This window comes from Mastigoproctus giganteus, chromosome 2 (assembly GCF_048544385.1).
Source record: "Mastigoproctus giganteus isolate SK-2022 chromosome 2, ASM4854438v1, whole genome shotgun sequence".
In the NCBI taxonomy this organism is placed as follows: Eukaryota; Metazoa; Arthropoda; class Arachnida; order Uropygi; family Thelyphonidae; genus Mastigoproctus; species Mastigoproctus giganteus.
The window spans coordinates 141656853-141668972 of NC_143576.1; the positions used below are offsets into that span (position 1 = coordinate 141656853).

The 12120-nt window shown below is 38.9% G+C and overlaps 1 protein-coding gene across 1 annotated transcript in view; it reads left to right on the forward strand.

Moving 5' to 3' along the window:
* Positions 1 to 819: 819 nt before the first annotated feature.
* LOC150089623 (1-phosphatidylinositol 4,5-bisphosphate phosphodiesterase epsilon-1-like) overlaps positions 820 to 12120 on the forward strand; it is a 634994-nt gene continuing 623693 nt past the window's right edge. Inside the window, exons 1-2 of the mRNA XM_090390053.1 lie at positions 820 to 1003; positions 11616 to 11720. Coding sequence (XP_090246179.1) covers positions 820 to 1003; positions 11616 to 11720 — 289 coding nt within the window. The remainder of the gene's footprint in view (positions 1004 to 11615; positions 11721 to 12120) is intronic.

Consider the following 12120-nt stretch of genomic DNA (forward strand, 5'->3'; position numbering starts at 1 on the left):
GATATATACAGTATCATTAATCTCCTTACATTTTATTTATGTACTTTTTTATATCACTACTAAATAAACATCAGCTTTTATTACGTTTCTTTCACAGTACTACTTTGCAAGAAACAAAAAAAATAAATAAATCATCACTGCATTCATACATACAACCATTACAAAACCTTATTACTTTCATATCAGGTGTCCACCTCCTGTACAAATATGAGGGTGAGTTAATAAGTAAGCCATAAATAAAAAAAAATCAGGTGCAGGAAATTGACCTCAACATAGCATTAATCTCCTTATACAATGGAATCCAGTACAACAGGCCCATTTGTATTCGAAAGTGGTCAATTTGTTGGTGCACGTTTAGGAGGTGTATTAGTGACTAATACTGCTGGCTTGTTTAATGGATGTATCGAAAGTGATGTCTGCATTCACTAAGCATAGAAAATTTAATATCATCAGGACGAATTGTGGCAGAAAATGCAAACTAACTGAAAGGGACTGCTGGACTCTGAAAAGGATTGTAGCCCAAAAACATAAAACTACTGCCTCAAAAATAATTGCAGAATTTAATGTGAGTCTGAACATTCCAGTTTCTAGCAAAATAGTTCGGCGAGAACTTCATAAAGGTCTTGTTAAATTTATGGCAGAGCCGCTAGTTACTGATGGAATGTTATAAGAAACACACAAACTGGACACCTGATGATTGAAAATATTTTCAGACGAATCATCATCATTCACACTTTTCTCCAACATCAGGGAGAGTTTACGTTTGGGGAATGCCAAAGAAATCAAATCATCTTGACAGTTTTGTGCTGCCTATCAAACATGAAGAAGATCAACAATGGTTTGGTAGCAATATCTTTGTGTTCTTTAGATTCTGTCATCACCCTGAATGGACTAATTATTGTAACTGATTACCCTGATATTCTGAACGACCAGGTTCATGTCGTAGTGCAGAGATTGTTTTACACAGATGAAGCCATGTTTCAAGATGATGATGCTCTAATACGTACAGGCAGATGTGTCCAATCTTGAAACTAAAGCTAAATATTCCCCATGGCCTTAAACGTTATAGAGCCACTATAGGCATTTTTGAAAAAGAGAAGCAGATTTCATCTATCTTCATCACTTAATGAGCTTGAAACGTTTCTCCACAAAGAATGGTCCAAGATTTGTTTTAATCTATTCCACGTAGATACAAGCTGTTTTAAAAGCAAAGGGTGGTCTAACATCATATTGTTCCATATCTGTAACTTATAAAAATAATGGAAACACTTATCACGAACGTTTCCGTTATTTTTTCCACCCGCTGTATGGACGTGATAGTTGATTTTTAACTGCTAAGTACTGTGATCCATCCTGAAGAGGTCCCGAGTGCCAAGCGATATTAGCTTCCAGAGTGATCATCTAGTACGCTTAACTGTAAATACATTTCTCCTGAGTTTCGCAAGTCCGATAACTCCTGAATATTATATTCAAATACTATAACCTAGAAAGGAAAGCCACCTTTCTTTAATCCTTCTTTTATTTTTAGTTAATACTAACCTTCTTCTTCGCTTGGGTCACTAGGTGGCACCGCTCTTGCCTCCACGTGGCGGGGCTGGTAACCTTGGAGAAAAAGACAATCTCCCGGGGCCAAAAAGGACATATCATGAGTAAGTCAAACTCAGACTTTTCTGGGCTGCCAGACGCAACCCAGATATCAAAAAAGAAAGATAATTCCACAGCAGGAACTGCAAAGCGCCAAACAACTGAGCCAGAGACCTATCCAATTCCAACTTATTTGATCATCCATTCAACTGGTAAGAATACAGTTGGCAAAGTTTCTCCATTTAGAGTTCAAAAGGAATTGGAAAGTAGAGTTGGATCTCCGAAATCCGTAAAAAGACTCAGGTCAGGAGATATTCTCATTGAGACATCTAATGCCAAACATTTGAGCGACTTCTGAAAGTTAATTTCTTTGCAGGACGTCCAGTAACTGTAACACCCCACAGATCACTGAACACCTCTAAAGGAGTGATCTCAGACTGGGACTAACTAGATGTATCTGAAGAAGAAATGCTAGATTTTTGGTTTGGTTTGGATTTTATTGGCGCATTAGCAACTAAGGCTATAATGGTAACCTTGGAGAAAAAGACAATCTCTAATGTCTTTTATAATCCAAGACCACAGAAATGCTAGAAGAACTGAAAGAACAAGGAGTTATTCATGCAAGAGAATCTCCACCAGAAAAGATGGCAATCTGACCTTGACCTTTAATACACCGAATCGTCCATCATCCATTAAGGCCGGATATCTGGTATGCAATGTAAGACCATATGTCCCAAACCCGCTACGGTGTTTCCGATGTCAGAAGTACGGACATTCCCAGACAGCTTACCGGGGAACCCCTACTTGCGCAAAGTGTGGTTCAGTAGAACATGATTGCGAAAACTGTAATGCTCCTCAACCAGTATGTCCAAACTGCAAAAAAGACCATCCCGCTTATGCAAGAACATGTGAGCACTGAAAAGTTAGAAACTTATCCATAAATATAAAACCAACCATAATGTTTCTTACCAAGAAGCAAAGAGAATCATCTCACCACCAACTCATGCAAACAGACTTACGTATGCCCAAGCCACCAAAAAATTCCAATCAACCGCATCGCAAACTGAACTAAGAGTACCCCCAAAAGAGTCTTTCTCGAATTAAATAAAATCTTTGTACAGTGCAACTCAAACCCAAGCAGTCAATACACCAATTTCCATACCACTCGAAAACCTCCACACCCCGGATGAAAGACTCAAAGAAAAACATATCCTCACTTCTAGTCACCAACAAGAAATGGACACTAAAGAAAAATCAGCAGATGACCCTGTTCTTCAAATTTTTGTTGAAGAAGACATGGACACAGAAAGGCCTTCCTTCCCAAAAAAACATAAAAACAGAAAACCTCAGCGACACGAAAACGCTCAGATAGTCTAACGAACAGAATAATACAGTGGAATTGTCGTGGAGTTCGTGCCAATATCGATGACCTATACGGTCTTACCTGTAAATACTCACCAATATGTCTCTGCCTTCAAGAGACGTACTTAAAACCCCAGAATACACAAAAATTGTCTCGTTATAACATTATTAGAAAATACAGAACCAATCAGAATATTGCACATGGTGGTGTAGCTTTTTTAACAAACCCAGATATTCCTACCAAACAGGCCTTATTGAACTCTCCTCTTAAGGCAATAGCAGTCCGTGTAGCTGCTGACATCCATATGACAATCTGCTTCTTATACATCCCACTAAGCTATACCCTCCAACGAAATGATCTAAACAATCTTATAGCTCAACCCCCAACACCTTTCCTCATTCTGGGAGACTTAAATGGTCATCACACTCTATGGGGTAACAACAACATCAATCAAAGAGGAAAACTAATTGAACAGTGTCTAGACAATAACAACCTCCTCCTAAATGACGGTTCACCTACATACATCACCTTCTTTCAGGAACAAGTATTGCATTAGACTTGTCTATCTGTTCAGCAACCTTGTCCTACTCTTTTTTTTTGTAGTTGTTGGCGCAGCGGCTTCTGTGGCCATAATGCACCTCCCAAGGTTTTTGCAGTACTTTGATCCAAGCCCGAGGCGGGATTCGAACCCGCGACCTTTGGGTTGCTAGGCAAGTACTTTACCCACCCGGCTAGCGCGGTCGGCTATCCTACTCTTAAGTGGGCGATAAACAACGATCCACTACATAGCGATCATTTCCCATAATAATTGAATTACTTAATAAGCCCTCTCGTCATCCTGCTAAAATTCCACATTGGCTCACTGATAAAGCGAATTGGCAGTCATGTACAAATTAACTAAGCTTGATCCCGAAATAATCCAAAATTCCACAACTGATGAAGCAGTTGACTATGTCACAAAAACGATATTACATTCAGCAGAACAAGCCGTACCGAAATCCTCTTCAAAATTACCGATTCATCCAAAATCTGGTGGAGTGATGAATGCCTTGTGGCTAAAAAAGAGCAAAGTAAAGCTTGGAATTTTTTTCGCCGGAGTCCAACTACAACCAATCTCATTCAATATAAGCGCGCTAGAGCAAGAGTGAGATATGTTAGACGCTGCAATAAAAAGACTGCTTGGATCTGCTTCACTTCGACTATCAATCAAGCAACTCTTACACATAAAATTTGGAAAGCAATCAGAAAAATGAGTGGCAAATATAAAACGATACCTCTTCCCATCATGGAATGGAGAGGGCAGAATGTAAATGATCCTGCTGGAATTCCCAATATACTAGGTGAAACCTTTGCAAAAACATCAGCAACAGAAAGTTATACACCGACCTTCAGAAGATTGAAAACAAGTTTAGAAAAACAAAAGTTAAACTTCTCTTCAAAAGGAGATGAACAATACAACTTACCTTTTACCATCCACGAATTACATAGAGCCTTTTCAACATCTAGACGCAGTGCTGTAGGACCAGATAATATTCATTATTCCATGATACAGAAACTAAGTACCGAATCATTACAGTCACTTCTTCATCTGTTCAATAGACTCTTCCTGGAAGATAAATTCCCTAATCAATGGCATCATGCTACTGTTCTTGCTTTCCCTAAACCATTTCATTTATTTATACACACAATTATTTAAAATTATGCAAAAAACTTACAAAGAAGATAAATATACATTAGCAATCTCTAAACCAGGTAAAGACCCTACAAATCCCACTTATTACAGACCTATCGCCTTGACCAGTTGCATTTGCAAAATTCTCGAAAACATGTTGAACCTCCGACTGATCTGGTACCTTGTAAATTTCAATTTACATTTCAATCTGCTACATTCTGCGTTTGACAAAACAGATCTACACTAGATATAATGTACTAGTAAGACTATAGAATTCCATTCGAAATGCATTCCTCAGATCGGAACATCATGTATTAGTCTGCTTTGATATCAGTAAGGCCAATGATTCCACATGGAAGTATAGAATACTCCGTGAATTACATCGCCATGGCTTTCGGGGTCACCTCCCGATTTTCATACAGCACTTCCTGTGCAAGCGTACATTCCCTGTTCGATTTAAAACCTCACTGTCCAAAGTATTTTCACAAGAAGAGGGAATCCCTCAAGGCTCTGTACTCAGTGCTTCACTTTTTATAATTGCAATAAACACCATTGCTGGACAACTTCCAAACACTATTGATAAAGCACTGTTTGTAGACGACCTTAGTATTTGGTGTCATGAGAAAAACATGAATACTGTTGAGAGACAGTTGCAAGGGGCAATAACTAAGATCTGTTCATGGGCTCAGACTAATGGATTTCAACTTTGTCCTGAAAAAAATTTTGTATCCATTTTTGCCGCCAACGCAAACTCCACCCCAATCCGGAGCTACAACTGAATTGCTAACCAATAGCAATTTATCCAAACATACGGTTCTTAGGAATCACTTTAGACCATAAACTCACTTTCGTTGAACATTAGCATTAGCATTAGTAGAGGCATTTGATGCAAGAAAGCAAGCTTATGCAGCATCAGCCAAAAAAAAAAAAAAACCCACTTCCACTTCACCCCTCTGTTCGTTCAAAATACCTGTCCAGCTGAGCCTTAAACTTATTTAGGCTATCAACCTCCACCACAAGGGATGGAAGTCTGTTCCACCAACCAACCACCCGCTGGCTAAAGGCAAATTTCCGCACGTCTATCCTACATCTGTCTTTCCTCAATTTGAATTTATGCCCTCTCAGGTGATTTTTCTGAGCTAGAGGAAGAATCCCATCAGCATTGAGCATGCTTAAACCATTCAAGGCTTTATACACCTCTATCAGAACATATCAAAAGAACATCATGTCAACAAAAACTAAATATCATCCGGGTTCTTCTTCTTATTATTATTATTATTAGCCATAGAGTGCAAGGAAACCTGAGGCTTATGCTGCACCAACCAAAAAAAAAAAAAAAAAATTTCTGAATTACCCCGAGACAGAAATAGAAAGGAATTACCAAGAAAAAGAAGAATGATGATATCCAGCTCAGGACCCTGGGTGTGCCAAGCCCATACTCACTAGATGTGAGCCCCTGGGGTCTGTCGGCAACTAAGTGGGGAGCTGATCGCCTTACTCTATTACTGCTATATGGAGCCTTAATAAGATCGAAACTTGACTACCGAGCACCAGTGTATAGTTCATCAAGACCTAGTGCCCTTCGCTGGCTTGACCCTATCCATCATAGTGGAATACGCATTGCCTTAGGAGCATATCGCACGTCTCCAATACATGGCCTATATGCTGAAGCACATGAACCCCCTCTCTCGATCAGACGACAACAACTGATACTGCGTTATGCCTATAAAACTAGATCTATCCCAGAACACCCAAACTGGCAGATACTTTTCACATCACAGCATGTTATACCAAAAAAACTGCCCTAATGCTAACCGTCCTTTGGGTATGAGAATAAAACACCTCTTAGAAGAACTAAATTTAACCTTAGACAATGTGGCACAGCCTCCCATCCTCTCTTGCTCCTTGGAATGTGACTTACATCTACATGAATGGAATAAATCTACATTGCATAGAGAAAACTCCTTGCAACTATACCATGCAGTAGTGGACCATCCCAGCTTTGTCGTAGTACATACTGATGGATCAAAGAATGATGCCCACGTTGGAATCGCCGCAATTTTTCCAAACGTCACATTAACTTATCAGTTGTCACGTGAGTTCAGTATATTCTCCGTCGAACCAATAGCAATTCAGGTTGCACTGAATCCTCTGATATTAACAATAGCATAATTTTCACAGATTCTTTAAGTGCACTTCAAGCACTAAAAACATCATGAACATCACTCACCCAGTCTTGAAAGGAATAGTCAGTTCTTTACATACCTTATCAGAACTTGGGAAAAACATACACTTCTGCTGGGTCCCAGGACACATGGCAATTCCTGGTAATGAACTAGCGGACAATGCTGCCAAATTAGCTCCCATAACACCCAAGAACAAGTGGAAAATGCCTCATCAAGAATATCGACCAATAATCCAGGAAAAGTGCATGTGCCAATGGCAGTTATCCTGGGAAAATCAATTTAACAATAAGCTTCGAAGTATCAAGCCAAACCTTGAGCGATGGCCTTCCAGCGTCAGTTCAACCGACATTAGGAGGTAATATTGGCACATCTGCGAATAGGTCACACAAATATCACTAATGGTTATCTTTTAAGAGGAGAGATACCCCCTCAGTATCATCACTGTATTACAATGCTTTCAGTGAAACGCATTCTTGTTGAATGCACAAAATGTACAAGAGAACGCCGGAATCTTTTCACTCCAGCCAGAACAGACGATCCTCTTACACTACACTTTTAAATAATGAAACAAATGTCTCAAGCATTTATAACTTTCTCAAGATGATTAAAGTATATCACCTCCTTTAATTAGTTGAAAATTTTTTTCTGGTGCCTTTTTTTCCCATTATCTCTATTTGAGAAGAAATGGCATGCATACTTACCATATGTATGGCACACTATGGCCATAGTTGCCGATGCGCCTAATAAATCCCCAAACAAACCATCCTGAAGAACTGCTTGGAGATTTGGAATTTTAATTTTAAAGGATAGCTTGTTTTTAAGGGTCATCTAGCTCTCTTTATTAAAAACGGTTTTATTAAACCGCTCATTCCAAGTTCGTGTTGGGTCCGCTCTCTCTCTCTCTCTCTCTCTCTCTCTCTCTCTCTCTCTCTCTCTCTCTCTCTCTCTTTGCCAAGAAGAGAGTCCCACAAGGGTCAGTTTTGAGTGTTACGCTTTTTGCTATCAATGTTAATTTTATTACTAAACAACTTCCTCGAACAGTAAACAGTCTCCTCTTCATCGATGACTTTACTATCTTTTCACAGTCATGTAATATGAGGGTTATCGAAAGGCAATTGCAACACTCCATTGACCACGTCAACTCTTGGGCAATGGCTAATGGTTTCAGATTTTCTCCTCAGAAGATCGTCTGCGTACACTTTTGTCACAAACGGAACCTTCACCCGGACAAAATATCATTCCAGTAGCACCGCAGACGTATATTCGATAATAAATTGACATTTCTACTACATATCTGTCAAGTGCGGACAAAGTGCACAAGGGGATTGAACCTCCTACGAGCCAGTTCGTCCAATAATTGGACGAATGTGCACTTTTCCTTTCTAAATTAGATTATGGGTGCCAAGTATACGCATCAGCAAGAAACAGCGTACTACGATGGCTAGACCCAGTCCAACATCAAGCCATCCGAGTTGCTACTGGAGCTTTAAGAACATCCGCAGTCCAGAGTTTATACGTCGAAGCAGGCGAACCGCCATTGTCCCTGCGACGAAAGCATATATAGGACACAGTGAAAGAACTCTATAAATATGAACAATAAGCATTATGAGAAAAGAATTCGCATTCCCTGCAAAAGCTTCCCTGGGTTCACCGTTGTGTTTTTTTATTGTTTGTTATTTATTTACTGAATTTTATCTTGTTGTGTATTTTCAATCTGTTTTGATCTTTTGCAATTCCAATCAATGTAATCAACTGAAATTTGCATAATATACAGCCTTCTAGCCGAACAAAGCTGTTCCAAGGGTGCCCACTGATGTTTAAATAAAATGATATTAATAATACAGTAATAATAATAATTGTCACTAACATATACTTTTAAACTGAAATCCCTGCCAGACAACCCTACGTGGGCATCCGTTTTCGAGCCACTATGGAAAAATCTCTATAACACCCGTCAGACTGCCACCCATCCCTTTGATATTCGCGTCGAAGAGCTGCTCAGAGAGCTTCACATTACGCTAGACAGTGTTGCCCAGTCACCAAGGCAACACTTTCCACCACGACATGCCCACTCTCCATCAATATCGGGGGAAAGGCAAGCACTTCACCATCTGTCTACCTACAACTCTATGCTGCCCATCGACTTACCTACTCTGATTTCCTGGTGGCTCGAAATCAGTCATCTGTAGGATCCGCTGCTGTCTTCCCAGATAGCAGGGTTTCTCAGAAAATTCCTCAGGAGTGCGGTATATACGCAGCAGAGTTGTACGCTATAGAGTTATTATTGGACCACATTAAAAGTAATAGTTATCAAAAGGTGTATGGTTTACGCGAATTCTTTAAGTACATTACAGGCCTTCGCCTCCGCATAGGAAGTCGTCTGACTCACTGTTTTCTGCTGAGGGCTGTAGACCCTCCTGTGTGTCAGTACTGACACACAGGAGGGTCGTCACCATTTTAACTATTAGACACATTTTAGACATAAACGCCGTATATCTTTTACCGCTTTTAGCCATCTGACTGAGCCCTGTACTCAGTCAGATACTCTCTGACAAAGATCACGTGTCAGCTGTTTTTAACTATTTAAAACTCATAAACTTATTTACATATTTTTAACATTTTATATATAATTTATACCGTGTTGACTGCTCTTATAGATATTTTTGCGCAAATCTTTTTCTGATATAGTGTAATAAACTGCTTCCATAATGCAGACGACACTGCGTGACGCATTAAGTCAACGTGCGACTTGAATGAAGCTGAGCAACTGCTCAGCTTCATTCAAGTCGCCCAACGGCCCGCCATCTCAAATACTCGTGTAAACGACGATGCGTTGCCAACCTCAGTACTGAAGATCGTGATGTAGTCGCAACTCGCCCTTGTTTTTATAGGCACGAATAATTTGCATAATGTGCAGTCTTTAAGGTGGTAGATCGATTTCTATTGGAATTTGCATGGCAGTATGCCTATAGTATCAAATATTCGCATTCAGCGACACTGTTCGGAATAATATTCATGAAAAACATTTTGTTCTGTTAATTTTGTCAAGCAGTGTATATAACTGTACTTAATTTCACAGCATAATGTGTCTGCGCGGTAGCACAGTGGTATCGTCACCGTCCTCTCCACACCGAGTGGAAAAACTCGGTGTGGAGAGGAAAAGGCCCGGGTTCGAATGCCGTCGATGAGGCGAGGAAATTTAATGGGCTTTTTTCACTCCGTAGCTGAGTTAGTCGGTCTCAGGCATAGATAGCAAGGATTTTTACCCCGAGAAATTGGGGATTTTTCGTCCAGAAAACACGCAATTTACAGACACAAATACGAGTTTATGTAATGAATTATTGGTAGCTTTAATATAATAGCATAATGTATATCCAGTTGTTAGTGTAATTATACAATCTAATATATAATGCGATAAAAGATAATATAAATCGACATTAAGGGTGTCAGCGTGTCAAGAAATACCGGTCAAATTATTAATTAATCACCAGTGTGTGACAGTTTGATTTTAAGTCCAGTGCATATTACAATATGTGAACTGTTTCATAAAGATTGAATTTCAGTATTCTTTCTCATGAGGCACCTCCGTAGCCAGGTGCGTAGCACACGCTTCTTGATTAGACCGTGGTTCGAGCCCGTCACCACCAAATACGGAGGATGCAGAAAGGTCAGAGAATGACCACCGCATATCCCGGAGCAATATGGCCTTAGTTGCTAATGCTCCTCCTAAAAACCAAACATCTTTCTCATGAACGTAAAGAAGTTAATATAAAATTTTACAAAATTAATTGGTTTTGATTCAATACTCAATCAATACTGTTAGCGGATACGATTATAATAATTGTCATAATACTCCGCTTCATACACCTACAATTGCACCTATTATCTGTTAACAAAGTCGGTTTTAATGCACTGTCACTCTTGTTTTTTACACTGCCTATGTCGAATGATAACTATTTCTGATTAAATTAACTTTCACAGAGTGAGGTAAATGTTTTCCTTCCGTACTGCAAACTCATTGAGGACATCCTCTCAGTGAAAATCTAACGCGCACATGATCTGTGAATGCAGTAGATAAACCTATCTAAACCTCAATAAAATCTCTTGAGAAGAATAGTGAGTCCATGACACACTTGTTTTCTAGCTGGTGTTTCCATGGCATTATTTCTCATCTACACACAGAGGGACACAAGTACACACTCTTTCTCCCTCTCTTTGCGATATATTTCTTTATCTTCCGCCCTCCTCTTTTCAGCTGTGACAACAGTTGAGTGGTGTTCTAATGATGCTTCTGCACGAGACTAAACCTTCTTTTTGTGATATAACGAGTCTACTATTCCTTATTGTAGGGGAAAAAATCAGACTAAATAGCGGTTATTGTACGATCTTATGTCATATACCGAATATCTTAGTATTACGTCAGTGCTAGTATTGCTCTTTAGAAAGGTAAACATCCGTTTCCTAATGGATGTTTCCCTTCTTAATGAACAATATTAGCATTCTGAGTTGCAAACACGCTTATAATAAACTGCACAGTACAATGTTTTAAGATATTTTCTTTAGTAAGGAGCAAACCACAGTTAAATCATTTAGTTCTCTTTAAACTTCGACATAATTAATACGATAAAAAAGACAAGTATATGATAGTTACATTTACATATTTCATAAACACAGGCAGGCATACTCTAAAATTCGGGTGAAAAAGTAAAGAAAATATATAAAATTGGCAGGCTTAATGAAACAGAGTGAAGTGTAATTTAATATATATAAGTGGGTTAAAGAGTATAGTCAATTTCATATTATTTATTAGCCGAAGGAATTGAAATAGGGGACTTGTGGCCAAATGATGAATACGAAGGCCACGTAATGAGAAATAGGTTCGATAACTATAAAGCTGCCGTGGCTCAGTGGTCAAGTGAGATCAAATGTGTATCCTTTCCTTTTAGTACACAAGTTTGAGGTGAACGCGGTTCTAGCCCACGTGAACTGTTAAATACGGAGCTGCCTTTGCATTCTCTCTATATTGTAGAGGATCTCGTTTGATCTTATGTAGCCAGCTTATAACGAGAAAATTTAATATTTATTTTAATTCAAACAGGGAATAGAGAAAGGTATTTGTTCAAAAATAGATGAAAATAACAAAAATAGTGATAATTTACCCACATAATGTATTATCCCTCTATATTTTGTCTTTTTTTTTAAATGAGAAAAGAGCAGTAAAATTTTTTCAACTTGAAATAATGTTCTTTCACTGGGCAAGTACAATTTTAAGTGTAAGGTGGCGATAGTTGAAGTTCACGTATTAAAATGCACCT